The sequence below is a fragment of the Aptenodytes patagonicus genome, chromosome W (assembly GCF_965638725.1).
Source record: "Aptenodytes patagonicus chromosome W, bAptPat1.pri.cur, whole genome shotgun sequence".
Lineage (NCBI taxonomy): Eukaryota > Metazoa > Chordata > Aves > Sphenisciformes > Spheniscidae > Aptenodytes > Aptenodytes patagonicus.
In genome coordinates, this window is record NC_134981.1 from 26,330,961 (window position 1) to 26,358,475 (window position 27,515).

At 61.4% G+C, this 27,515-nt stretch overlaps 2 protein-coding genes across 9 annotated transcripts in view; both read left to right on the forward strand.

Annotated features, from left to right (window-relative positions):
- Positions 1-8,930, forward strand: part of LOC143171887 (talin-1-like) — a 35,263-nt gene extending 26,333 nt beyond the window's left edge. Inside the window, exons 45-57 of one of the 2 annotated variants that reach the window (XM_076361050.1) lie at positions 142-308; positions 553-736; positions 997-1,122; positions 1,383-1,499; positions 1,580-1,765; positions 1,880-1,987; positions 4,984-5,089; positions 5,231-5,355; positions 5,661-5,786; positions 5,923-5,985; positions 6,242-6,424; positions 7,153-7,278; positions 7,908-8,930. In XM_076361050.1, coding sequence (XP_076217165.1) covers positions 142-308; positions 553-736; positions 997-1,122; positions 1,383-1,499; positions 1,580-1,765; positions 1,880-1,987; positions 4,984-5,089; positions 5,231-5,355; positions 5,661-5,786; positions 5,923-5,985; positions 6,242-6,424; positions 7,153-7,278; positions 7,908-8,039 — 1,749 coding nt within the window. In that variant the 3' untranslated portion in view covers positions 8,040-8,930. The remainder of the gene's footprint in view (positions 1-141; positions 309-552; positions 737-996; positions 1,123-1,382; positions 1,500-1,579; positions 1,766-1,879; positions 1,988-4,983; positions 5,090-5,230; positions 5,356-5,660; positions 5,787-5,922; positions 5,986-6,241; positions 6,425-7,152; positions 7,279-7,907) is intronic. The other variant, XM_076361051.1, reaches the window with a different exon arrangement.
- Positions 8,931-12,300: 3,370 nt separating this feature from the next.
- LOC143171873 (tropomyosin beta chain) lies at positions 12,301-26,748 on the forward strand. Of its 7 annotated transcripts, none has more exons than XM_076361001.1 (9): positions 12,301-12,486; positions 13,353-13,478; positions 20,024-20,157; positions 21,236-21,353; positions 21,477-21,547; positions 21,789-21,864; positions 22,519-22,581; positions 23,304-23,373; positions 26,443-26,748. In XM_076361001.1, the coding sequence occupies exons 1-9, from the start codon at positions 12,373-12,375 to the stop codon at positions 26,523-26,525; spliced, it is 855 nt and encodes a 284-aa protein (XP_076217116.1). In that variant the 5' UTR covers positions 12,301-12,372; the 3' UTR covers positions 26,526-26,748. The 7 variants fall into 7 exon arrangements, with proteins under 7 accessions (XP_076217116.1, XP_076217115.1, XP_076217114.1 ...); XM_076361000.1 differs by lacking the exon at positions 26,443-26,748 and adding an exon at positions 23,692-24,502 and having other exon boundaries at positions 12,305-12,486; XM_076360999.1 differs by lacking the exon at positions 21,789-21,864 and adding an exon at positions 22,314-22,389 and having other exon boundaries at positions 12,307-12,486.
- Positions 26,749-27,515: the final 767 nt, after the last annotated feature.

The following is a 27,515-nucleotide window of genomic DNA, read 5'->3' on the forward strand; positions in this document are numbered from 1 at the left end:
TATGGAAGCTAAGAAGGGGTGTCCAGACCACACAATTCCCAGTTCCCCTCCTTGGTGTGAAGCGACTCCGTCCTGGGGAGGTGCGGTGGGGATTACCTGAACCTGCTCTGCTCCCCCAGTCACCCTGCTCATACCCTGCAGGTGTCTCACGTGCTGGCAGCACTGCAGGCTGGGAACCGTGGGACGCAAGCCTGCATCACAGCAGCCAGCGCCGTCTCTGGCATCATTGCTGACCTTGACACCACCATCATGTTTGCCACGGCAGGAACCCTCAATCGGGAGAACTCGGAGACCTTCGCTGACCACAGGTACCTGGGCACCTTGCCCAGCCTCTGCTCAGCCAGAGATGGGGGGGCAGGCCATGTCCTGCAGTCTCCCGTCTTTCTGAGCTGTGGACCAGCCCCAAGGAGAGCTGCAAGTTCAGGTCATGCTGGCTCTGTTTCCCCTCCAGCTCGTATGTACAGAAGGCAGGGTGTAGAGTCTCTCTACACCCTAAGGAGCATGTGTGGGTGTAGAGGGCTGTGTCCTCTCTGACTCCATTCTTCTCCCTAGGGAGGGCATCTTGAAGACAGCCAAGGCGCTGGTGGAGGACACCAAGGTGCTGGTGCAGAATGCCACGGCCAGCCAGGAGAAGCTAGCCCAGGCTGCCCAGTCCTCTGTGTCCACCATCACCCACCTGGCAGAGGTGGTGAAGCTGGGTGCTGCCAGCCTGGGATCTGAAGACCCAGAGACTCAGGTGGGATGGGGTGTGTGGGGTGAATGGAGGCTGGTCATAGCTTGCTTGAAGGGGCTGAGGGTTGAAGGTGGTGTGTGGTGCTCTGGGCTGGACTCTGTGTTGTGGAGAGGGCTGGCTGAGCTTTGGCTGGTGCTGGCTGAGCTGGACTCCGTGTATACCATGTGCCCTGGGGTGTCTAAATTTCCCACTGCTGGGACACACCAGCCCCAGCCTGAGTGTAACTATAGCCAAGCTGTTGCCCTGGTCTTATTCTCCCCCAGGTGGTCCTGATCAATGCTGTGAAGGATGTGGCCAAGGCACTTGGGGACTTGATCAGTGCCACCAAGGCAGCTGCTGGCAAAGCTGGGGATGACCCTGCTGTCTACCAGCTGAAGAACTCTGCCAAGGTCTGAGCTGGACATGATGGGAAGGAGGGGATGGGGCAGGGGGACAACTGGGGGGCAGTCAGGGCAAGGGGGGAGGAAGTGGCACATAAAAAGTGGAGCACAACATACAGAGGAGGCATTGATGGGAAAACAAGATGAGGTGGTGTGAGTGGAGTATGGGGATGGGGCAGTTTTGGACCAAACCACAAGGGAGGGACAGGTGCTGGCAGCAGCTCAGAGCTTGCATGGGGCTTCACCTGGTGCTCTTCTCCCTTCCACAGGTGATGGTGACAAATGTCACTTCCTTGCTGAAGACAGTGAAGGCCGTCGAGGACGAGGCCACGAAAGGGACACGGGCGCTGGAGGCCACGATAGAGCACATACGCCAAGAGCTGGCAGTGAGTACAGCCATGGCAGCGCGGCTGCCGTCCCACCCACTGGCTGCCCCCACACCTCACTGCTGCCTCTTGCCTCACAGGTCTTCTCCTCCCCCATGCCTCCTGCCAAGGTCTCCACCCCGGAGGACTTCATCCGTATGACGAAAGGCATCACGATGGCCACAGCCAAAGCAGTGGCCACTGGCAACTCATGTCGGCAGGAGGACGTCATCACCACAGCAAACCTGAGCCGCTGTGCCATCGCGGATATGCTGCGTGCCTGCAAGGTACGGCAGGGGTCAGCAGGGGCTGTGGGTCTAGCACAGGTTTGTGGGGGCAGCATGCACCCCGCAGGGGAGGTGCCTGGATGTGAATCGGGGTTTGTTGTCTCTGGGTTTCAGGAAGCCACCTACCACCCGGAGGTGAGCAGGGATGTGCGGCAGCGGGCACTGCGCTTTGGCAAGGAGTGCACTGATGGCTACCTGGAGCTGCTGGAGCATGTGCTGGTGGTGAGTATCCTCGCCCCGGTTCCTAGGGTGTGCAGAGGCTGCCCATGGATGCCAGGGTGCTCCCCAAACCCCCAAGGTCCTCTGGGTTCTGCACCTCCTCCTGCTGAGGTCTTTGCACGGCCCCCTTCACTGCCTGTGCTGGCACAGCATGTGGCCAAGCCCCTGCCATGGAAGCAGATGTCAGAGAGATGAACAGGCTCTGAAGAAAGGTATTTGGCTAACAACAGATGGAGATTAACTGGCTGTAAACAGGTGGAGACTGGAAATTCGACAACACGGGAGCAAAATCCTGAAGCAGCTTCCAGTGAGAGTGGTAGGAGTAAGAGACTTCAGCCAGTGGGAGAGGGGCAGTGCCTGCAATGGCAGAGGTGATGACTGCAAGTGCCAGCTGCACCCTTTTGATCCAGTCTTCCTCTAGCTTAGTCCTGAGGACTTCAGCTGGCTGCTTTAATTAACTGTCCTACAAGATGAGTGTAGCTTACAAGAAGCAAATTAAGACCGGATTAACCAAGAGAGTGGTAGAAAGGATCCAGTGAAGTCCTCCCAGCAGTTTGCATTCTTGGCAAGATCACAAAGGTGGAGTCAAGGGCGCTGGAGGGATGCACAGACCCACACCCACGGAGCTGTGAGAGCCCTCGAACTGGGGTCAGGACAAAGATTGAGGGCGAGTCAGCTCTGCAGCAGGGTTTCATTGAGCTGGTTAGAAGGGCTTGGTAAGAGTGTGCCATTCAGGTTCACCAGATACAAGGCAGTGGAGCTCAGACTGTGGTTTCCCACAGGGAAAAAGCCCCTTTAGGCAGAGGGTAACCAGCGCTGGCAGCACAAAGAGGAGGTGGGCAGGAATCAATGGCTAGAAATTGAAGCTGGGTGGAGGGGAGGTCAAAGGATGGTTTTATCCGAAGGAGGTAACCACTGGGGTACAGTTCCAAGGGGAGCAGTGAGTTTTCAGTCCTCTGCATCTAGATCAAATGTCTGTCTGGAAGATGCTTTAGCCACGCATAAGTCATCGCAGCCAAGGCTGTAGTGCTAAGGAAAAATTCTCTGGCTGACCTGTTGTTAACAGATGATTGGGCTAATGACTTACTGTGGCAGTGCCCGAGGTCAGCCTACTTGCAGGAACATGCTGTTCTGCTGTATTTTGGGTGTAACCGTCCAGCTGCCATGTGGCATCTCTTGAATATCATACATGCAGTACATCCCCTGAAACATTCACTGGAGGTGCATCTTAGTAAGCTCATAGCTTCCAGGCTGCCTTCAGCTCCTGATAGAGATCATTCAGCAGTTTTAAAAACGTCATCAGAGCAGACAGCAGACTTAACGTGGCATTTTGTCTGGATGCGCTTATGAGGGTAAACTGTCTGTCGCTGTGTGCCATCAGCTCGGGGAATCCGAGCCACGTGCAGCTCTAGTGACTTTGCTGGGATGGCCCCACATGAGCAAGTCTAGAATAAAGTCACGACCCCCCCCAGCCTCCGCAGCACTCTGGCCTGCGAAGGCAGGAATGAAGTGCATGGGTCGCATTTATCAGAGGGCAGCAGGTTCCTGGAAAGCCACGAGCAGGAAGGATGTAGGGGAATGGGAAGGGAGATGGCGGATGCGATGCTGCCTTGCTCCCTGGCAGCAGCAAGACCATTGCTGTATGCTGGGTCCCCATGGGAACCAGTGCCTCACACGGAGAGCAAACAAGCATGGTTAGGATTCAAGAAAGGGGATTATTTGACTTGGGATGGAAAACATGGCTCCTGGCAGAAGAGTGGGAAAACCTGCATATTTCACTGGGGAGGGGAAGGAATTCAAACCTCCACAGGGACTTGGTATTTGGTAACGATAGGTCTCTCTCTTCAAAAGCAGAGATATCTGGTAGCTGAAAACCGCAGTGAAGCAATTCAGGGTGGGGAGAAATAAGGTGCAAAGGGGGGTGAGGAGGAGAGTGGCTCTGTGGCTGCTCTGGGTGTAGGTGGCTCCTCCGGCCCTGGGAGCCTCTGGGTCTGGGCAGCCAGCCTCCTCTGGGCACCCTGGCTCCCCTGGCCCTGCCGAGGCTGAAGTATGAGCTAATGCTGACAGCACGGCTCCCCACCTGCAGCCTCTGATCCTTCATTCCCACCTCTCCTCTTGACTGCCCTTCACCCCCCACCAGAGAGCACCCACCTTCCTGTGCTCCCCATCCCCAGCACCCATGTTTCCTGGCCGGGGTGTTCACTACTGCCTTCTCTCTCTTTTCCCTCCCTCCCTGTCAGCTGGTGAGTAAGGCGACATTGAGGTGTCTGCCGGTGTCCAACCTCAGCATGAGCCTTGCTCACGGCGTGTCTGCGTGCCCCACCCAGCACTGGGGTGGCACTTGCGTGTGTCTGCAAGGACCCCGGGGTCCGTGTGTGTGTGTACATGTGTACTCACACCTGCTCTAGCTGATGGGGTGGCTGCCGCCTGTGCAGTGCGAGTCAGGCCAGCAGTGAGCTCTGCTTGCACATATGGACCCTGCATGTGTGCACATGCACGTGCCATGGTATGTGCATGTCTGCCCCCCTGCCCCAGTGAAGGACCCCTGTGGCTCTGCCTGCCACCTTGCACTGGTGGGGCCAGCCCTCCTGGGCTGGGACATGGCTCCAGGGTCCCCCCCCTTGCCCAGCTTGTGTTTGCAGACAAACCTCCAAAATGGGGACAGCGACGGGGAAATGCTTCTGGAGCTTGAAATACTTTTTTTTTTTTTTTTTGGGGGGGGGGGGGGAATCCTGGAGGGGGTAGCCACTGAGTGCAGGAAGGCTTGCACTGAGGGACTTCTGTCTGTGAGATGTCCCAGAAGCTGTGGATGCTCATCCCATCCTCGGGCAGGAGGAGACCAGCCAGGGTCACTTGAGAAAGCATTGCAGACAATGCCAATACATACATACATGCAGTGGGGCTGGGGGATCCCACTCTCCTTCCCTGGGGAGCGCACCCCAAACAGGCCAGTGGGACCCCCTCTTTTCCAGGTGCTTATCTCTGCTCCTTCCCCGCAGATCCTGCAGAAGCCAACTCATGAGCTGAAGCAGCAGCTGGCAGGCTACTCCAAACATGTGGCCAGCTCTGTCACCGAGCTCATTCAGGCAGCCGAGGCCATGAAAGGTAAGGAAAGGTCCTGCTCAAGGGGGCAGGACTAAGGACTGAGATTAGGGTGGAAGGCTCAGCAGTTGCTGGAGGAGGTAGGGCAAGACAGAAATGAGGTTGCACACGGGCTTAACCTGCCTCGCTTCCTGGTTTTTCTAGGGACAGAGTGGGTTGACCCAGAAGACCCCACCGTCATAGCTGAGAATGAGCTGCTGGGGGCAGCAGCTGCCATTGAGGCTGCAGCCAAGAAGCTGGAGCAGCTGAAACCAAGGGCCAAGCCCAAGGTGTAGTGGTGCTGAGCCCCATGTTCAGCTTGGAGTGGGCTGGGGCTCTCCTGCCTGGGCCTCAGCCAGATGCGAAGGGTCATGTGTGGGAAACCCTATCCAACAGCCAGTCTCTCTTCCTGTGCTCCTGCTGCCTCCCACATCCCCAGCTGGACCTTCCTCAGGCAGCCCGCACCCTCCTGCACCCCATGGCCTTTAATCTAGCTCTATATGTGCCCCCCTCAGCCCCCCGCAGCCATCTTCCTGCTCTGCCCTGTCTGTCCCAGCACCCCTGCCTGGGACTTACACCCTGCTTTTGCCCACAGCAAGCAGATGAGAGTCTGAACTTCGAGGAGCAGATCCTGGAAGCTGCCAAATCCATTGCTGCAGCCACGAGCGCCCTGGTGAAGGCAGCCTCAGCAGCCCAGCGAGAACTAGTGGCCCAAGGAAAGGTAAGGCTGGAAGGGGGAAAGAAAATCTAGGGCTGTGGTGGGCTCTCCCTTCTCCCAGGGCTGCTTGCAGCCCTCAGGCCCTGTGGCAGGGGGTGTGCGGGGCAGTGAGCCTCACTCCTCTTTTCCTGCCTCGCAGGTGGGTACCATCCCTGCCAACGCAGTGGACGATGGACAGTGGTCCCAGGGGCTCATTTCAGCTGTGAGTATCAAGGTCATGCCTGTGGGATGGGGGGGACCCTCCTCTCTGCTCCTGCTGCAAAGATGAGGATGCTCTGCCTTTGTGTTCCTCTGTGGAAGAAGCAGCCTCGCTTCTTGCTCCCTCTCCCACCAGCTGAGACACAGCATGGAAGCTGGTCATCCCCATCCCATGTCCCACGACCTCCTTGGGGCCGGTCTGGGCATATCCTCTCCAGGGGAGGCTCCTGCACCCCCCCTGACAGCCTCTCTCGCCACAGGCACGCATGGTGGCTGCTGCCACCAACAACCTGTGCGAAGCTGCCAATGCAGCGGTGCAGGGCCATGCCAGTGAGGAGAAGCTCATCTCATCAGCCAAGCAGGTGGCTGCCTCCACAGCACAGCTCCTGGTGGCCTGCAAGGTGAAGGCTGACCATGACTCAGAGGCCATGAAGCGGCTCCAGGTGAGTCCCAGGCTGCCCTCCAGCCCCAGCTGCCTCTTCCCAGCTGCTTGAGAGGTGGGTGGGAGTGGGGTGAGGGCATGTGGGACTTCAGGATGGGGCCTTCCACAGTGGAGGTGTCTTCCCAAGGCTCACGCTCCCTGCCTGTGTGTATAAGTGGGGAGCTTGTTGGGGTGCAAGTTCCAGGTAGCTTGGACTTTACTGCTACTGCGTGCCGGGCATACATGTGATGCTGGGCTGCTGAGCCTGGGGGCATTCAGGGCTGATGAACTGGCACAGAAATGCCTGAAATGTGTGCACTGGATCCCTGGCGTTCAAGAGGTTAATGTTTGGGGGGCATGTTTTGTAGCACTCTTAATCCTCAGAGGCTGTGGCACACAAGAGGTTAATGCCCACATGTTGGGGGGTTAACACGGGGTCCCAGCGCCAGTCCCTCAGGGCAAAGGGCTGGGGAGGGTCAGCAGGGCTGCCCCCCAGTCCCTGCCCCACAGCTCAGATGGGAGCCAGAGCCCAGCTGAGAGCAGCAGTGCCTGAAATGGTCATGAGTGGGTGGTAGTGGTGTGGCAGCGAGCCATATAAAGGAATCCCTGCCTGCAGCTCCCAGCACTCCCGGCTGCCTCTCCTGCCTGCCAGCCTGGCCTGGGGCAGGGGTTCCTTCACACCCCCCCCAGGCAGCAGTCGTGCCCTGGGGCTGGGACTTACGCTGCCACTCCTCCTCTTCCCTGCTGCAGGCTGCCGGCAATGCGGTGAAGAGAGCGTCAGACAATCTGGTGAAGGCAGCACAGAAGGCAGCTGCCTTCCAGGACCATGACGAGACAGTGGTGGTGAAGGAGAAGATGGTTGGGGGAATTGCACAGGTGAGGAGTGGGGCCGCTCTCATGGAGCAGGGGTGGCGCCTGTCTCAGGAGCATGTCCTACCACCTACCGGCACAGGGCATGTCTCTTGGAGAGCCACAAAAAAATGCTGCAGGTGCACCCATCCCACCCAACACCAATTAAACACTGTGGCTTCACCCTTGTCCTGCCATGTGTAGCAGTGGGCACAGCTGGTGACCATGCACGCTCCCCAGAGCGTAACACCCTGGCTTCTCCTTGGTGTGGTGCCTGTACCATCCCAGTGTCCAGGACACATGTGAAGGGCAGAGCATTGGGTAAGGGGTGAGAGCTGCCTGGTATGGTCTACCACAGGTCCCAGCGCTGCCTCCTGGCCATGGGCTTGCAGCTAAGACCCTCCACAGGGTGTGTGGGGCTGAGCCCCAGGAGTTCTGCTGCTCCCCATTATCTCTGGAGGACCGCAGTCCCACCATAGGGACAGTAGCCCTCGTGCCCAGGGCCACGCCAGCCTAGGGAGACTGTGGCTGTGATGGGGGGGGAAGCGGAAGCCCGAGAGCCTGGCTCTGGGCTTGGCGTTGCCACAGTGGAGGCTCTGGCCATCCCTGATGGAGGCAGCTGTGACCCCAGGGCGCTCGCCATGCTCTCCTGGCAGATCATCGCTGCCCAAGAGGAAATGCTGCGCAAGGAGCGGGAGCTGGAGGAGGCACGGAAGAAGCTGGCCATTATCCGGCAGCAACAGTACAAGTTCCTGCCCTCGGAGCTGCGGGACGAGGAGCAGAGTTGAGCCCTGTACCCTCCCCCTGCTCACCACACACCCCTCGCTCCTATTTAAGATGACCTGCCTCAAGCCAAAGGGCTGCCTGGGCTAGACTAGAGCTCTGCCTGCACCCAGAGTGCTGGGACTAACCCCGGCAGCGCCGCACCAGCAACTCCCCTTTACCGCCCAGCCCACCTTCCCACACGCACCCAGGGCACAGCCAGAGCACCTGGAGAGGCCCAGCTGGGGTGGGAGCGCCAGCTCAGGGCTCACTCACCAGCCCCAGGGTAGGGGGCTGGAGAGCTCCCCAGTGCAGGGGATATTTCTGTGTGCCTTCATCATTCCTACTTGTGCTTCTTCTCTCTCCTCTGCATGGGAGGGGAGAGGTGGGTGGTTTGTCCTCTCCTGTGCGATGGGGTGCAGGGAGCAGCGTGGTCCCTTGCTGAGCTCTTGCACAGAGCCGCCTTTCACCTCCAATGCTTTATTGCTGGCTGAATCTCCTCCTTCCTCCTCTTTCTCTTCCTCCCTAGCTTCCCTGGGAAGCATTTTCTTCAGCCTGGGCCCCTCCTGGGAGTGATGGGGGCTGGAAGCTGCACTGCCTCTACTGGGGGTGGGGGAATGCGATGGGTTTGCCCCTGGAGCTGCTCTTCATCTTCCCACTGGGCTTTCCCTGCCTTGTGGCCCTAGCCAGCTCTCCCCTCTTCCTCCTTCCCAAGTGCCTGCATCATTTTCCAAGATCTGCAGTATTTTTGTAACTCTTCCATTTCTCTAGTATCGAGCCTGCAGCTTTCAGCATTCATTTATTAAGCTTCACCTATTAAATGTTGGAGGAAACCAACTTCTCCCTGAGGCTCTGGGCTGGGGCCTGTCACTGTCTCTTTGGAAAGACACGTTCATCAATAAAATCTGTTTTTCCTATTTTCCATATCAATGGGACCCCCTAGGAGAAAGAGGGGGGCTGCTATGGGCACCTGCCTTCCCGGGGGGGGGGAAATGCTGTGTGAGTGCTTATACAGCATGGAAAATATTCGAGGCATGTCCAGCCCCAGGTGCCCGGCAGGCCCGATCCCTGCTGCCAGCCATGTGCCAGCCCTCACAGGTGCTGCTGGGGGGCTACCACTGTGCAAGGGGGCTCTGGGGATTTTGTTGCTGGGGGATTTGGGCTTCAGGCGTGACCGGACAGGTTCCTGGCCATACTCCTGCCACCAGCCGAAAATATCCCTGGGTAGGGTGTTATGGGGGTGCAGGTGGGGGGCCCCCTGGTCACCAGCAGCCCACCAGTGGGAAAGCGGCAGCGCTTGGTGTGCAGCAGGGCCGGGAATGCATCTGGAGCCCTCCCGGCTGCTGGCACTGAGCTCATGCCCCAAAATAGCCCCCCGGGGCCAACCTGTGTGGGTGGCAGCTGCCCTGAGCATGTCCCCACCTGTTCCTACCCTGTCAGTCAGCAGGGGTTTGGGGGGCCCAAACAGTGGTGGGGCAGAGACACAGCCAGGCTGGCAAATCTCTGTTCTTGGGACCTGTCCACAGCAGCATGAGCTACAAGCATCACGAGCAGCAAAGGCAGCATCCCGTAGCATCGCTACCAGTGACCCCCTGTCCCTCCGCAGGCATGTCCCTGGGGGTGTGGAGGGGCTGTCCCCCCTGGGATGCTCACCCCTGGCCAGGCTTCGGGATGGATTTATGGCTTTTGCAGGCATCCCAGTCCTCCCAGCTGTCCCCTGACAATCTGTGCTAGCCTAACCTGGCACCAGGCTCTCGCCCAGGTACCAGTCAGCACGGGGCCCCTCTGAGCAGCCAGCAAAGACGGTGAGTGGGTGTGGTGCAGCAGTGGTCCCGACCTCATCTGGGCAGCTCAGGGCCACGGGAGCTCCGGCACCCCTGACATGGGGCTGCAAGCGCACCCCCCCCCGCCATGTCCTCTAGGCTGGGGTACAGGCAAGGGGTGGTGGCACAAACACCAGAGGAGGGATATGGGATGCGATTTGCCCCAGACCCCTAAATCTCCTCCACTGGAGCGAGGGGTTATTTTAGCAGGCAGGTTTGGGCAAGCACACGTGGGGGCTTGGAGCTGGGACGCTGCAGTCATGAGGTGCCAGCACCTCCATGGGGACCCAAATCTGGCTGAGCTGGAGGTGGGCAGGGAAGCCACAGCCTGACTTCTCAGGGAGCCCAGGGATGGGGTGAGACACTGAGGCACGAGTTGCACCTGGGAAGTTCCTGTTAGATGGTGGGACAAGCCTTTCCCTGGGAGGGGTGGTCAGACCCTAGAGTGGGGCATGGAGGGGGGATCCCTGTTCTTGGAGTCCTTAGCCTGGGGTGGGGCTGGGCATGGGGCAGCAATGGGAGGGATGCACACTCACGTCCCTCTGCACCCTCTTGTCCTGGAGGCCACCCCAGAGGACAGCTTTGAGGGCAGACTCGTGGGCCTGGGCACCTGGATGGCCCTAGCTGTGCTGGTCGGATGTGGCCCTGATGCCTGGAGCAAAGGGGAGCGGGCAGCAAGGGGGAACTGCTCCTTCAGGGGGGACATTAGAGGGCTAAAGCCCTGCCTTGCCCTTTCTGGCTGCTCACACCGTGCACATCATCTTTCCCCTGAGTTCTGAGCCTATGAAGTTGCTCCAGGCCAAAGCATCTTACAGAAAGCCATCCATCCTTGCCCAGGAATGACAGGAGATGGATCTTCCCCCTCCCCTCAGAAGCCACGTGCTGGCAGTTACTGACTCTCCTTGTCCAAATATGTGCCTAATTCATCAGTATTAATAGCTGCTCTCCAGAGTCCAGCAGCAGCTCTTCTGCTGCTTTCCCCGTGGCACCAGCAGCCCCTCGGTCCTTGGCTGCTCCCATCCCTCCTATGCCCCCTGCAACCCAGGGCTGAGCACTCCTAGAAAGCCACTTTCTCCAGCTCTCAAAAACTTTTTGCTCCTCTCTGCTTGGAGTACTGGTGCCGAAAAGTTGCGGCAGGCAAGGGCTGGATGCAGCCCCAGGGCGATGGGCTAGGGGAGCCCGTGCACCCCTCCTGTCCCCATCCCATCCCATCCCAGCCTCCCCATGTGCCACACAGCTCCTGCAGCCCCTCTGCCAGCTCCTTCCAGCCCCCCTGGTCCAAAGCTCTCTCTGCAGCTGGGAATGCACCAGAAGCATTTACGAGTGTTATTAAAGTGCGTGTTATTTCTGGAGGAGCCGGGATCTGAAAGGTTTGCATTTTTTTGCCTGTGGAATACAGTTTATTTAGAGCAGAAAGACAGAGCGGGGCTGCGGGCTGCCTGTGCACCCTGTGTCACCCTGAAATGCCACCCTATGGGCTGTGCACAGGCCGGGTGTCCTCGTGGGTGCCAGGGACGGTGGCACCAGAGTGCAAGACAGTGGGGAGATGGGTGCCAGGGAGCCTGTGTGGAGCCAAGGCCCTCCTGCCCCACCATGACACAGGAGCTGGACAGGGAGGTTGGGGGCTCGGCTTGCTTCTCTCCTGGAGGATTTTCCCCATGTGGGCAGTGCCAGCCCACAGTGTCCCCAAGTGCAATCACAGCCCATGGGTGTCCCTGAGTGCACTGCCAGCCTGTGACGTCACCAATTGCAATCACAGCTTATGGGTGTCCCCAACTGCAATCATAGCCTGTGGGCATCCCTGAGTGCAATCAGCCTGTGAGTGTCCCCAAGCCAGTGTCAGGAAGCAGGGTCCCCCAGGCCCCAGGGTGCAGTGACAGGGTGTGCCTAGGACAGTGCCAGCCGTGCGGTGTCCTCTAGCACAGGGACAGCTCTGGCCGGAGCAGAAGCAGGTCTCAGGCCCTGGGGGTGGATGGCTGGTGGTGTCCCTGGGGCATGGTAACAGCACACTGCCAGCCCATGGGTGTCCCAAGTTCAGGGCCAGCCACGGGATGTTCCCCACAGTGGTGAGAGGCAACAGGGTGTCCCCTTAGCCCAGTGCCACTGGGGCGTCCCTGGAGAAGTGCCACCAGAAATGCCCATACCGAAGTGCTCTGGGGTGTCCCTAGCACAGTGCCACCAGTGTGTCCCTAGTGCAGTGCCCCCGGGTGTCCCTCTCACAGTGCCACCAGGGTGTCCCTAGTGCATTGCCCCGGGGTGTCCTTCGCCCGGTGCCTCCGTGGGTGCCCGGCGCCGGGGCTGCGGTGGTGCCCGCCGGGGGTGCCGCCCTCCCGTCCCGCTCGGCGCGGCGGGGCCGGTGGCGAGCCTGTCCCTAAAAGGTGCTGGCGGGCGGCGGGGGAGGTGCCGGGGCAGCCCCCGCCCGGCGCGGCCCCTCCCCGGCTCTTAGGCGGCGCGGCGGAGCGGGGGGCGCAGTGTCGGTGCTCCCGCCGCCCCCGGTGCTCCGCGCTCCGCCGCCGCCCCGCGCCCCGCCGCCACCATGGAGGCCATCAAGAAGAAGATGCAGATGCTGAAACTGGACAAGGAGAATGCCATCGACCGCGCCGAGCAGGCGGAGGCTGACAAGAAGCAGGCGGAGGACCGCTGCAAGCAGGTGGGTGTCCCACGGACCCCCCCCCCGGCATTGCCCAGGGACCCCTGCCTTAAGGGTGTCCAGCCCCGGGGACCCTCCACCTAGAGGTGCTCAGCCCCGGCGACCCCATCCTGCTGGGTGTCTAGCCTGGGGACCCTCCGCCTAGGGGTGCCCAGCCCTGGGGACCTCCACATGCTGGGTGTCCAGCCTAGGGACCCTCCGCCCTAGGAGTGCCCGGTCCTGGGGATCTGCCCCTGCTGGGTGTCCAGCCTGGGGACCCCTGTCCTAGGGGTGTTCTGCCCTGGGGACATTGCCCCACTGGATGTCCAGCCTGCAGATTCCAGCTCTACAGGTTCCCAGCCCTTGGGATCTCACCCCACTGGGTGCCTGTACCTGGGGACCTCACCTTGCTGGGTGCCCATCCCCAGGGACCAGCACTCCAGCCTGTTGCCCCTGACTACTCATGTCAGTCCCCCCCCAAACATACTATGTCTCAGTGGGACACCACAGTGCCACCTCCCTATCCCTCTGCCAGGGAGACCCTTGGGGACAGCATACTCCCACCCCAGCCACAGAGATGGAGACCTTCTCTGTGCCCCCTGGAGCTGTGTCCCCCAGTCAGGGCCTCTCCAGTCCCTTGCACAGGGAGGGAGCCCACCCCCCCCCCCCTTACCCCCGCCAGGCTCAGGGATGCTGGGGGCTGCTCTGGCCCTGGGAACCAAGGGCTCCCCAAGGATGTGTGGCCCCAAAGTTGACAGAGTGAGTGTGTCTGCATGCTCCTGCTTTGCCCCCAGCCTCAGCCACCCCAGGAGGAGGGTGGCCATCCCCTCCCCAGCCTTGCAGGCACCACCATCCCCCCTGACCCCTGCCCTCCGTCCCTTCTCCAGCTGGAGGAAGAACAGCAGGGCCTGCAGAAGAAGCTGAAGGGCACTGAGGATGAGGTGGAGAAGTACTCTGAGTCCGTCAAGGAGGCCCAGGAGAAGCTGGAGCAGGCAGAGAAGAAAGCTACAGACGTACGTAGGCGTGCCAGCAACTCCTCCCCTGCACGGGTGCCAGACCTCGGGGGGGGTGAAGGAAGAGGGGGGCCTTATATGGAAAGTGTCCATGGGGAAGACTGTCAGGATCCCATTCCTGCGACGCTGACACTGAACCCGGCTGAGATACAGGGCAGGGACTGGCTGGATCCTGCTCAGGGTGCGGGGGCCAGGCAGGCTGCGGCAGGCACTGCTTGGTCAGCTCTGGAGCTTCGTGGGCAGCTGCCTGCCCGGCTCCCCAAAGCTAACAGGGACAAGTGTCCCGAGCTGTGTCATCAGTCCCCGGGCACGTGCCTCCGCGATGCTTGTAGAAAAAAAGTCTGTGGCGCTTGCTAAACTGGCAGGAAAGCAAAAAAGAGCAGAGAAATGGAAAAAGCTCTTGCCTGTGGCCAGCTGCCGAGAGCTGGCTGCGAGGAAGGATGCTTGGGGTGCGTGGGGGGGGCTCGGTCATTTTGGGGTCCAATGTGCCACCCCGTACCCTGGGAAGGGCAAGGCCAGGAAGAGTTTTATTTAGTGCCATGACTGATGTTTCTCCTGGGAAATGGATCCTGCCAGGGAGATGTTAGGAAGGTGTTGAAATTGGCTTGTGCCTGGCCAGGAGGAAGGGTGGAACAGCTGTGTGCAGCCACGGAGCTGCTCAGGAACAGGGTATAATGACCTGCGGTGCCACACAGGGTATTTGACACCCTATAAATAAATCCTCCTTTTGATAGCCAGCCCTTCTTTGATGAAAACCAACCCTGGAAACTGGAGGAGAAGCTAAAGGGGAGCCATCTGGACTGCGGCCAGCAGGGCATGGCCAGGCTTTTTAGGATTGAGAACAAAAAATTCAATCCCAGCTGGTTTATGGAGCTAAATGGGGGAGATGCGTCAAATCTCTGAGGCAGTCGCCAAGGACAGGGGCAAGCAGACAAGGATGAGCAGCAGCAGCCCAAGTCCCCGGAGCCCCCGGGGAGTGGCTGGGGGGCTCCCCAGCATTGTTTGCTGACCCTACAGACCTGCCCCAGTTTAGTTAGATACTAAACCAAATAGTTAAAACATTAAAAATCCTCTGGAAGGGCACATTTATCCTGGCGTGGGGCAGACACGTCAAGCTGGGCAGGGCGGCTGCCGTGTGTAGCGGGGGTCTGTACTGGTCTGACTGGATCCATGCTGGTGCGGGACAGGGCAAGCTCAGTGCAGGATCTGGCTGAGCGTGGACGGGATGTCCCCAGTGAGGGGCTCAGAGGAAGGGGCAAATGGTGGCACAGGGCAGACTCGGCCGCGAGGTGCAGAGCAGTTTGCTGCTGGCAGCGGGCCGTGCAATACCATCCCGGGCAGGGAGGGTGCGTTGCTGTGCTCTTGGTCCAGCAGCTTGGCAAGTCTGTGGGCTTTGGCAAGGAGAATCCTGTCCAGGCAGATACGGGGGATGGGAGCCACCAACCCCTCCAGGGAAGGGCTGGACGGGGAGGCATGGAGAAGGAGCACTCCTGTAGTGTCAGGGAGGGCAGGCTGGCTGCAGGCAGGTGTTGCGGGTAGGGCTGGGAGCCCATCACCAGCACAGCCACCCCGGGGCCATGCCGAAGCCTGGACAGGCTGTGCCATGTGCGGGGCACTGGGAGTCGCCAGGTCCCCGCGCCAGGGACCTGAATGTGCTGACAGCACTAAGTGCCAGGGCTGGTGTTACCTCCTCCCCAGGACAAGGCACAGCAGAGGAAGCGCAGGGTAGACCCCCAGAGCCCACCCACCCGCCTCCCCAGGGACCCTCGTGCCCCCCTTGGCTGCCAGGACAGTGTGTGCCTGTGAGCACAGAGCGTCCCCATCCCTCGGCCAGGTCAGGGCCCATCACAGCGATCCAGGCAGGCTCCTGGTCTTGGAAAAAATGTCAACAAATGCCTTAAAAGAATAAATCTCCCCCTGCTCTGGCACTGCCCTGCCTCCGGCATGGGGTGGCAGCACACGAAGCCCACAGGAACTGCACTAAGGGGTGCAAATGCAACCTCCCCAGGCACTTGGAGGGGGGTCAGATGGTGGCACAGACCGGAGAGCTCCACGGCACTGGCAGCCCCTTCCCAGCAGCTCTGCGAGGCCACTGTGGCCCCATCACCTCCTTGTCCCCAGGAGGGACAGCCTGTGGGGCCCACGGCAGGATGCTGGCAGGGGCTGCTGGACACGGTGCAGCCAGGACAGTGGGTTTAGCCAGAGCAGCCCCCTCTAGCCCCCTGCATCCCCAGCTGGTGGCCTGTCCCTGGCCACCCCGCAGGGTGCAGCAGGGACTCAGGGAAACTCCGCAGTTCCCAGGCCATGATCCCAAAGGCTTCACCTAAGTTCCCGCCCCGGTTGCTCTTCCAGGCTGAGACTTTGCTCTTATTTGGCGATTCCCTAAGCTGGTGGGAGGGAACAGGACTCTGCTGGGAAGTGACTGCATCCCTGGGTGGGGCCAGAGCAGGAGGCACCCAGCCCAGCCGGGTGGCTGCCCCCCAACCTACCCCCTGCCTGCCCGCAGCCAGCTCACCCCTGCCCCTTTGCTGGCGGGGACCCCGCTTTCTGCTCCGGGCCCCGTGCGCGGGCCTGGGAGCGCTCTCGGCACCCAGGCGTCGGGCTGGGAGCGGTGCGGGACTGGCCAGGACTGGGGCCAGAGCAGGAGGCACCCAGCCCAGCCGGGTGGCTGCCCCCCAACCTACCCCCTGCCTGCCCGCAGCCAGCTCACCCCTGCCCCTTTGCTGGCGGGGACCCCGCTTTCTGCTCCGGGCCCCGTGCGCGGGCCTGGGAGCGCTCTCGGCACCCAGGCGTCGGGCTGGGAGCGGTGCGGGACTGGCCAGGACCGGGGCCAAGCCCGAGGCCATGTGCTCCCAGGGGACCCCGCAGTGCCACTTCTTCTGCCGCCGCTTGGCAGGGGGACGCGGGGCTGCAGGGCTCTGCTGGCGGTGTGGCTGGGTCCCCCCCAGGCCCCCTGACCCCGGAGCCAAGGGCAGCCGGCAGGGTCAGCCCGGGAATTGGCATCCCTGGAGGCAGGTGTGAAGTGCAGCCAGGGCTGCCCGGGAGCTGTCAGAGCTCCTTAAGGGAGGATTGAGTGCCACCAGCACCAGCCCCTCCTGATGGATCAGGGCATGTGCCCCGGCCAGGATGCAGAGCCGGGAGCTGGGGACTAGCCTCCCCTATGGGGCAGAGCCCCTAGGGCAGCTGGGGGGTACAGGGGACTCCGTGGGCCCCATGGGTCTCTGCAGGCCTGCTGGCCAGGTCCCCGCTTGGGGGGGCGGAAGACAAGGGGCTGAGTGGGATGGCTGCTGGGGACCTGGCTGTGCCCCGCAGCTCCAGCCCCAGGTTCCCCGGGGGGATGCCTGGGAGTGGCTCTGCCCCATGGCCCCTATGGGGCAAAAGCCCATGACCCCCCCAGCTCTGCAGCAGGGGGTGTGGGGGGCAGAGCTTGGGGAGCACCCATGGGTACATTGCTCCTGTGTCCATGGGGGCTCGCAGGGGCCAGGCTCTGGCACCCCCAGACTCCCTGGGCCCCTCTCTATCACTCTGGGGGAGCTTGGTAGGACTATGCACCCCTGTCTGGGGGGGTACCATGTGCCCTGCTTGGAGGGGACTATGTCCTGTATCCTGGGGGGCACCATGCACCCTGCCCAGGGAGGGGACTATGTGCCCTGCCTGGGAGGGCTGTGTCCTGTATCCTAGGGGGCGCTATGTACCCTGCCTGGGGGCACCATGTGCCCTGCCCATGGGCACTGTGCATCTGCCGGGGGGGGGGCACCATACACCCTGCTTGGGGGGCACAATGCGCCCTGCCTGGGGGCACCATGCACCCTGCCTGGGGTGGGGGGACGGTGTGCCCTGTCCAGAAGCCACTGTGCATCTTGCCTTGAGGGGGTAGGGACAGTGACCCCTGCCTGGGGAGGACCATGTGTCCTGCCCAGAAGGGCACACTATGTCCTATTTGGGGTGGGGGGGACTGTGCACCCCGCCTGATGGGGGACTGTCCCCTGCCGGGGGTGGGCACCGTGCACCCTGCCCGGGGGTCTGTGTGCGCTGCCCGGGGCAGCGGCGGCCCAGGTCGGTCCGTGGCAGCAGGAGGAGGAGCAGGAAGGGATGGAGGCAGGGCGGGCGGCGGGAGCGGCTGCTGCCTGATCGCTTCCTGCCCGAGCCGGGCGGATCCCACAAAGGGCTCGGCGGCGCGGCCTCCCTGCCGGCTGCCCCGCGCCATGGCCGGCACCAGCTCCATCGACGCCGTCAAGAAGAAGATCCAGAGCCTGCAGCAGGTGGCCGACGAGGCGGAGGAGCGCGCCGAGCATCTGCAGCGGGAGGCCGATGCCGAGCGGCAGGCCCGGGAGCGGGTAAGGCGCAGGGCGGGGGAGCCACCGGGGCGGGGGGCGCCCCGGCAGCTCCCCGGGATGCCCCACCGGCTCCGGCCCCGCCGCCGGCATCCTTCCCCGCGGGCTGGCTCCGGCCGCTCCCCCCCCCGCCCCGGTAGCCGGGCTGGCTGCCCCCGGGGCAGAGCGCCGGGAGGTCCCGGGGAAGCTGGAGGGCGCTGCCATCCAGGTGCCGCGGCAGCGTCCCTGCCTCCGAGCTGCCTCCTCCAGCTGCCTCCTTCATGGGTCTTGCTAGGGATGTGCCCTGCGGTGGGGCTTCCCAGGGCTTCCCCGGCTGGTGGGGCACGGGGGAGCAGTCAGCGGCTAGCTCTGCTTGGGGTTGGGCAGATCCTGGGAAAGGATCCCCTCCGTCGGAGGCCGGCTGTGTGCATGGCTAAAAATCCCACACCCAGGCTCTTGTCTGGCTTCCAGCAGGCTCTGCAGTCTGGGCCGCAGCAGTTGCAGAGCCTTTGGCTCTCCAGTGTGTCCCTTTGCGGGGACAAGCCACCCTTTTGCACTGCCATGGGCCAAAATTTCCACTCTGTGGCAGTGGGACAGCATTTCCAGGCTGCAGCTTGTTCCTGGTTTGGCTTTTTTATTGTTGTTGGAGCTTGTGAGTTTTTTTTTCTTTTTCCTATGCCCATTCCTTTAACATCCTCACCATATCAGGGTGGCAGAGCTGGGTGCGGTACCCGAGCTGTTGTCATTTGGGCTGTGTGCAGAGGAAATAGCCCCTTCCTGCAGCCGCAGATCAGGTTCCCCGGTCACTGGGTGCTGCCAGAGAGCTCATGTTCCCAAGTGTCCATCTGGGCAGCTCTGACTCACTTTGGGGATGATTCTCTGGGGAAAAAAGCTCCTGCTGGGGTGAGGCAGATGCCGCAAGCAGAGCATTGCTCTGGCGGGGGCCAGCCCCAGCCCCCCGTTGGGCGGTCTGGCTGGGGATGAGCTCTCGGTGAGCCCAGAAAGAGGGTGTTCACAGGGCGGAGGTGGCTGTTGTGCCAGCTGTGGGGCTAGCCGCCCACCCAGCACATCGCTGGGCTGCCCCGCTTGGAGCGATGCCAGCTGCGCCCGTCCCCACCTTGCCAGCTCGCCACAGGGGACCACGGGTACTCAGCGGGGCTGCGCAGGGTGACAGCCCCTCGCTGCTCCCATGGCCCCCCTGCTTGGCCAATATCCCCCAGGGCATTCCCGGTGCTGGAGCACGAGGCCGGCTGGGGCTGGGTGCTGCAGCCAGCCAGGCCTGCTCCAGCCTGTGAATAAGCAGGAGACATTATCCCCCAGGTTGGCGCATGCCTCCCTGCATCTTGGTGCATGGGGCTGCTCCCTGCGGCGAGGTCTCATTGCCATTCGTCTCTTTGCATCTGGGGTTTTAATTCCCCACAGTCCCCCCCCGGCAGGGAGCAGGGCCAGGAGCTGCTGAGGCGGTGGTGATGGAGCAGGCAGGAGGCCTTTACCAAATGGAAAGAGTGCGGGGCCAGGCATCGAGGGGCTGGTGGGGGCCAGGGCCACTGCTCCTGGCCGGCCCTGGCTCCACGTGTGGGGAGCCTGGGAAAGCAGGGAACCCCAGTCCCGTGGGCCTGGTGGCTGTGGCTTGGCCGGGCTCCAGCCTGCTGAGGGCAACTCGCTGCATTGTCCCCCAGCGATGCGCTGTACATCAGCTGGGGGGAGGAGTTGGGAGGGGGCCCGCGCTCAGCTTCAGGCTGCCCCGTTGCACAGGGCCGGGGGGGTCCCTGCAGAAGAGGCTCCCGGCTCGCTCTGCTGCCTCTGTAAACAGGAAATCCACAAGCAACTCCAATCTCCTTTTTGGGAGCGAAGCCGCACAGGGCATTCCTCCCCCTTTACTCACTGCTCTGCAAACCCCGAATACCATTCCCATGATGGTGCAGCCGCTCTGGCCACCCTACCCTGGCAAATGCACCTCGTCCCTCTCCAAGGCAGGAGCTGGAGGTGCAAGGATGCGGCGGAGGGGCTGCACGTGCTGGGCTCGGGTTGCGTGGCTGGGAGGAGCCAGCGTCAAACAGGGCGCCAGGGATGGAGAGAGCCCCATTGTCCCTATAGAAAGGCGATGGGATGCGTGCCCCAGCCGGGCTTGTTGCACAGTGCCAAGGGGTGTTCTGGATAGCTGTAACTGCCAAAAATGCTATATATATATATATGTCACATGGGCTGACTGAGGGGTTTCTGCTCCCCCAGGCCGAGGCTGAAGTGGCTTCTCTGAACCGCCGTATCCAGCTGGTGGAGGAGGAGCTGGACCGAGCCCAGGAGCGCCTGGCCACCGCTCTGCAGAAGCTGGAGGAGGCTGAGAAGGCAGCTGATGAGAGCGAGAGGTGTGATGGGGAGGGACAGCGAGGGTGGCATCGGGTCACCCTCGATTGCCGGCAGCCCCCTTGGTTTTGCAGTGAGGTTTGGGGATCCCCCTGAAGTGATCTTATGGGGTTTGCGTTGGTTTTCCTGCAGACCCTGAAGGGAAAGAGCAAAGCCACAATGCAGAGAAGTCCCCCAGATATGGGTGTTCTTGGTATGCTTTGAAATTTCCAGGGCACCCATAAAATCCTGAAAAATTTGATCTGGTGCTTATACAAATATCAGTCTGTAACCGAAGCCAGAGGGTGCTCGGAGCCTGTTTTCTGTCCCAGAGCAGCCTCCTCCACTCGAGAGCTGAGCAGCAGCCCAGGAGGGGACTTCTGCGCCTGGGAACTGCGGTTGACCTTTGAGAACGAACCAGCCTCGTTCAAAAAAAGTCCTGCAGAGTGTTTCCCCATCCTCACGGCAAGCAGGTTTACTGGGCAGGAGCCGTGCAGGCGAGGGCACTCAGGTTTTATGGGAATGCCCGGACATGTCACAACATTCCTGACGGTTACGTGAGCTCTTCCCTCCATTGGCAAAGACCAGTTTGAGCAATAGCATCTGAGCGAGAGGAGAAGAGTCTGCAGGAGTCCCTGCCGCGGGGATTTGTGGGGGTTTGGTGACCCCCTGCTTGTGAGCATCACCCCTGAATGGGAAAAGGCTTTGCCACGGGATGTTTTCTAGCATTTCCTAAAGGTTGCTGGCCTGTCAGGCTGCTTTTGTGGAGGTTGCAGCCAGTTCGTCCTGGGCTGCACACATTTTTACCCCCCCAGATGATGGGTTCAGGACCTGCCTGGTTGAGAGGCACCGTGGCCACATCTCACTCCAGGACACGGCCCTGGGGTGGCCTTGGGGTCAGCTCTGCTGCTTTAATTGTGTGCAGGAGCATCCTTGGGGTACCGCTGGTGTCGCCCTACTGCGTGAGGTGGCCTGCGAGTGCCGGTGTCCCAAGTCTCCGGAGCTGGAGGATGGCAGGGTCAGGGCACAGTGGGTGAGCAGGAGGTGCAGGTGCCACCTCGACCCATAGCAGTAACATCTTCTGGCTTGGGCTTTCCTCAGAGGCATGAAGGTCATCGAAAACAGGGCCATGAAGGACGAGGAGAAGATGGAGCTCCAGGAAATGCAGCTGAAGGAGGCGAAGCACATAGCGGAGGAGGCTGACCGCAAATACGAGGAGGTGCATGCCTCCTTCCCCCAGTGCTGATCCCCCTGGCGGCACCCAGGGCTGCCTCCCAACAGCCCTGTGCCCCAAACCAGGGCAAGCGCGGGGCTGACACGTACCCCTTGCTGCCATCGACAGGTCGCCCGCAAGCTGGTTGTCCTTGAGGGAGAGCTGGAGCGCTCAGAGGAGAGGGCAGAGGTGGCGGAGAGGTGAGTGGGGCTCCCAGCGGGCAGCAGTCCCACACAGCCCTTGCCCTGAGTCCCTGGCAGCTGGGGGTGGCTGTGTGTCCGCGTGGGGATGGGGATGTCTCTCCCTGGGAGCAGCAGGGTCTGCTGTCGGGGTGATCCCTGGGCTCGCAGGCTGGGGGCAGGGGGATGCCAGCCTGCCGGCAGCACATCCTTGACCCTGTTCTCTGCTGTTCCCCCCCGGGGTGCCCCTCTTCCACCCCAGCCGAGTGAGACAATTGGAGGAAGAGCTGCAGACCATGGACCAGACTCTCAAATCCCTCGTTGCCTCAGAGGAAGAGGTATTGGGGCAGGGGCACAGGGCGATGTGCAGCAGCCCCCCTCTCTCTGTCGCTGTCTCTCAAACCGTGCGAGCCACCTCTCTCCTCTGCACCGCTGCCTCTGCCACCGACCTCCCCTCGCCTCCCTCTCCGGTGGGCGCAGGCTGGGCATGCTCCTCCATCCCTCTGTGCCTGCTCTCCTTCTTGGTGGGGCTGGTGGGAGCCCAGCTGGCAGTGATGCACGGGGTGTCCATGCGAGGAGGCATGAGGAACAGATGAATGGATGCGTCCCGGCAGCTTCCGCTTGCAGTGGCTCTGCTCCTTCTCCACCTGCGCTGCCTGAGTTTTTTTCCTCTCAACTTGTTCTCTCTCTTTCTTTCCTCCTTCCCCATGCCTGCTCTTTCTGCTCCCCTCTCTCACCCGCCCCCTGGCCCTGCTCCCCCACCTGGTGGCCCCTGCTTGGGATGTAGTAAATGTGGTGACCTAGAGGAGGAGCTGAAAATTGTCACCAACAACTTGAAGTCCCTGGAGGCCCAGGCTGACAAGGTAGGACCCGGCGGGGCTGCTGGGGCTGGGCAGAGTGCATGGGGTCTGGGGGTGCTGGGGTCCCCCACCGGGGCGAAGGATGGCCAGAGGTGTCCTGTGGGACTCACGGGTGCCCGTCTGTCTCTGCAGTATTCCACCAAGGAGGACAAGTACGAGGAGGAAATCAAGCTTCTAGGGGAAAAACTGAAGGAGGTAAGGGGTGTGGGGCTGGCACCCCCAAGAGAGGGGCTGGCACTGCATCGGTGCAAACTCATGTTTGCCATCCCATGTGGGTTTTGACCCTGTTATGCCTGTGTCCTCTCACCCTTCCCCAAATTGCAGCCCTGCAGCGTGGTGGGTGGCTGGGTCTGGGATGCCCCCATGGGGTCTCGCTACCCCGGAGAGGGTCCCTGTCCCATCTGGAGGGCTGGTGTTTGCATCCCCATGGAGCACAGCCCCGCTGGGGTGCATCCTGCAGCCCCATGCTGTGCTCTGCTCCTGCTCTGCTCGCCTCTGCCCCGCGTGGTGTCCTGCTCCCAGGACATGTGCTGGCAGGAGCTCATGCCCTGCACACACCAACTTCAAGCCATGTCCGATTTGGGGTGATCCGTCTAGTGTTGGTTGCACACGCAACCTGTGAAGCATGTGGGCTCCCATGATGCCTCTGCTTTTGGTGGTCAGGACAGGTTGGGATAAACGGGGAAGCCCAATGTGGAGGCACTTTGCCCAGCTTCCTCCTTTGAAGGCAAGCTCTCACCCCTGCTGCTGGTTTAGGGTATGGGGGTCCATGGGGCCCTTGTCCCTTGCCTTTCCCAGGGGAGGGCTCGTGGGGGGGGATACAGGAGATGCAGATGGGGCAGATTTGGGGTGCAGTGCAGCCTGCACTGTCTCCATTGTGCCCCACAGCTCACCCTCTCCCCCCTGCACTCCTGCAGGCTGAGACCCGGGCGGAGTTTGCAGAGCGGTCTGTGGCAAAGCTGGAGAAAACCATCGATGATCTAGAAGGTAAAATGTCCTCACCGGCCCCGTGTCCCTCTTTCCTGGGGAGCACTGGCCAGGATGTGGGGCCGGACAGGGCTTGGCCGGGGTGAGGGGGTGGGCAGGTGTCCTGGGAGGGGGGAGGCTGGATGCCGTGGTGTCTGGTGTGGGGGCACAGAGCTGCTGGGGTCTGTGGCTCTGCCCTCAGGTGGGGAATAGGGCCGTATCCACACCACCTGTGCCCACACGCTCCCACTGCCCTCGGCCCCCTGCTCACAGCCACTCTTTCTCTCTCTCTGCTGCCCGCCCCCCAACCTTGCTCCACCGCCTGCCCCCCGCCTGCAGATGAAGTGTATGCACAGAAGATGAAGTACAAAGCCATCAGCGAGGAGCTGGACAATGCGCTTAATGACATCACCTCTCTCTGAGCCCCCCACCAGGCACCAGCACCACACCCCCCCCACCTGCCTCACTCCTCCCCAGCTCAGCTGCTTGCCTGCCTGGCCATCCTACCGCTCTCCCTGCCTGCTCTGTCCCCTCTGTCCTTCCCAGCCCACACCTGTCCATCAGCTCCTTTGGGACAGGAGTTGGCCCGGGGTGTTTCCGCAATACCCCTCTTTGTGGGGAGACGAGGTGTAGGTGCTTAGGGGTGTTTGGCAGGGAAGGGGAGCAGCCCCCAGGACACCCATGTGCTGGGTGGGCAGTGCCCACGCAGTTGCAGGTCCATGCCCCAGCATTGCCTGGTGGGGAACAGAGCTGTGCCCAGGAGCCCTTTGCTTCAGTAGCTCCCTCCTCGGCTCCCTGGCAGCACAAGCAGGGGACCCCACAGCTCTGGTGCTGGGGGGACACCTGCCCCCCACATCCCCCCAGCAAAGCCCTCTGGTTCTGCTTGCTGAGCCCAGGGTGGGGGAGACCCGCACAGGGGAAGCGGCACCTCCACTGCCAAAACAGAGAGGAGGGCTTAGGCCCGGGGGACGGAGGGGGAGGTCCGGCTGTGCAGGCAGGCAGCCCCCAGACCCCTGCTCCTCCCTTGCCCCTGCCTCCCTTCTGTCCTTTGCACATCGCTCTTCAGTTTGCATTTCATTACTTTTTCTTTTCTGTTCTGTCTCTCTGGGTTACTGAGTTGGTCTCAATAAAGCATTTTCTCTCCTCTGTTTCTCCTTTGTTTTCTTCATGCTGCTCTGTCCCTCATCTTCTGCCTGTCTCATGCGGGTGCCAGCAGCCAGGTGGTAGGAGGTGGTTGCAGGCAGCTCACAGCTGCAGGACCCCTGGGACAGCCACGGCTGAGCCCTGAGTAGCTCCTGCACTGCCAGGCTGAGTGGGATGGGACCCTTTGTGCCTTGGCCCAGGGGATGACCCCCACCACCCCCTGGCTCTCGGACACGGCTTTCCTCATCTCATGCCACCTTCTCCATGACTCTTGGCCTGAAATAGCAGGGTTAGACCTGGTCCTGTCCATTCCCTGCCCCCCCCCCCCCGACATTGCCCACAAGCAGCAGTCTCAGCCCTAGCATCTCTCCTGCATCACCCTCCCACGCCGAAGGGGCTGACCCTACCCTTCAGCAGCGATCCCTGGCCCTAAGTGGGTCCCTGATCATCCTCCTCCTCCTTCCTCAGCATCCTACCCTGCCCCACAACTCTGTCCCTGAACTGATGGACCCGCAGCCCTGTCCCTGCCCCAGGACCGGCTGCCTCTTCCTGCTGGCCCAGCTCGTTCCCCGCTACTGGCTGGGCAGCAGCAGGGTTTCCAGCGAGGGCTTTGGGGAACACTGTCTTTTTTCACTAACTTGCCTTTTTCTCTCTCTTCCCTCTGCTGCACTGACGTCTCATTTTCTCTAGAGCGCTCCCAGCAGGAGGCCGAGAAAAAACGCATTCTCACTAACGAGCTGCGGGTCATCCTTACTGAACTTAACAACTGAGCTGCTGAGAACTCCCAGCCCCAGCCCAGCTTCCTGCACCCGGGCTGCCACCGGCCCCACTCCCTGCCTCGTTTTGGCCAGGCTGGCTTGGGGCTGGGAGCCCCTCCCCACTCCCCGCTGGGGTTAGGTGGTGCGTGGAGCCTTGGCTTATCCCCCTGGGGGTAACTGCCCTGCTTGGGGGGGACGAGGAGCCCTCTGGAGCTGATTGTTTTTTCTTGGGAAAGGAACAAGGGTTCCTGGGGTGCCCACGCAGTGATGGCTGTCCCCCGGCATCAGTCTGGCCCCACCAGGGAGGGATGTGGTGGCTTGTATCACTGCCTTCCTTCCCTTGTCCCAGGAGTCGGCGGCCAGCCTCTTCCCCCCCTCATTCTGGTCACCCCAAACTATGCAGGGAGGATCCCCTCGGAGCAGGGTCCCTGCAGGGTGCTGGGAGGGCTGGGACAGGAGCTGAGGACCCAACGGCACCCGTTGCCCCAAACCTGGGGCGCTGGGAGATGGGGCTGGGTGGGCAGAGCTCTTGTCCCATCCCCGTCTCTAGAGGGAAGGAGGATGTTGTTTGGAAGCAAGTGCCGGAGGAGGCTGCCTTGGCAGCAGGCTGCCCAGCAGAGCTCATCCCTGCAGCCTTGTTAGCTCTGCTCCTTCTCTCTGCTGTCCTCTCTGCCCGCCTTCCCAGGCTGCTGTCTCACTCTTCTTCACGGAGCACCACTGGGTCATGCAGCAGGCACTGGCTCTCCTCTTTTGCTGGCCAAGGGTTTGTGTGCGAGCCCACAGCTGGACGGTGGTGATGCCCCAGGGCAGGACGTGCTGTGGGCAGAGCAGGGAGACGGGGCCGTGCTGGTGGCTGGCCAGGGAGGGGTACCCATCAGCGGTATCCATGCTGCGGAGGGCCTGGCCATGGGCAATGGGGCACCATGGGAACATGGAAATGCCAAAGAGCGGGGACCGCCCGCCCCGAGCGATCTCGGAGTGGCTGGACTCATCCCTGCCGACGGTGGGGCTGCTTGCGCGGACTCTGCTCCGCAGGGACACCCCATGTGGCTGGAGGCTGGCGCCGTACTGAAATGTCTGTATGTGTGTGTGTCTGTGTTTGGTGTGGTGTGCGTGGGTCCGGCTGTGCCTGGGTATGCTTGGGCTGTGTCCGTGTCCATGGCTAGCTGCGTGTCCCTTGTGTTCACAGAGAGTCTGGCCAGTGCTAAAGAGGAGAACGTGGGCATCCACCAGGTCCTGGATCAGACCTTGTTGGAGCTGAACAACCTCTGAGCTGCCCTGGGGAGCCCCTGTCCCTCTTCCCTACCCCACACATGCACCCCACTGGCACACTCAGGACATCATCAGCTGAACTGCATCTTGGCCAAATCCACACACCCATTGAGAAGGGAAGCCCTGCAGCCTTACACCATGGCTCAGGGGGTGTCTTGTCTGTGCATAGCCTGACTGGCTCTGTCCTGTCTTCATGTCCAAATATTAAAGCAGTTTGACAAGATGGATGGGTGTGCTTGGTCCTTGCAGGCGGGCACAGGCACTGGGAGACGTGGTGGGGGGTCTCCCTGCCCAGTTCACGCAAGGAGGCTCTGCAGGGTCTTGGGTCCAGGGCAGGTATGGCCAGCGTAAGGATGTCCTCCATGGCTGTGGGGGGCTGGGAGCGATAACACGCACGGTTTGGGCTGTGTTCCCACATCTCCATCACCTCCTTGGGGTGCACAGAAAACATCCAAGTCTCAAGCTCAGTCCAAACTGACCATCCTCTTCAAGTGCACAGTGATAGAGATATGACACTGGCGTGTCCCCTTCCACAGCTGGCATGTTACCTGCCTGGCACTTGGGGAAGCCACAAGGTCTTTGATCTCTTCATGGAGTCTGCTTCATGGTTCATGTTCATGATGCCATCTGAGCACGCATACAAGCGTGACCATGCATGCACACACTATTACTTACCAAGATCTTCTCCAGCTCTGTGGTTAGCTGCTTACCCCACGTACTAGTTGCATTTTCTATTACCAGTCGCTGAACGCCTGCATGAAGGACAGCTGTATAAACTAGCAAATATTAATGCAGTAGGCAACCAATTTCCAAAGCGCTCAGGAAGTTTCCTCCTGGCTTGCTGTGTTTTCTCCAACACAAAGAGAAGAGTGGCAGGATGTGTCTCATCGCTGTCACCAAAAAAGGCTGGATTCCCTGGGGATGCCCAAAGTCATGATCTAGTCCCGCCCTCCGCTTTGGGCCCCTCCACGATGTGCGCTGAGCCCTGTT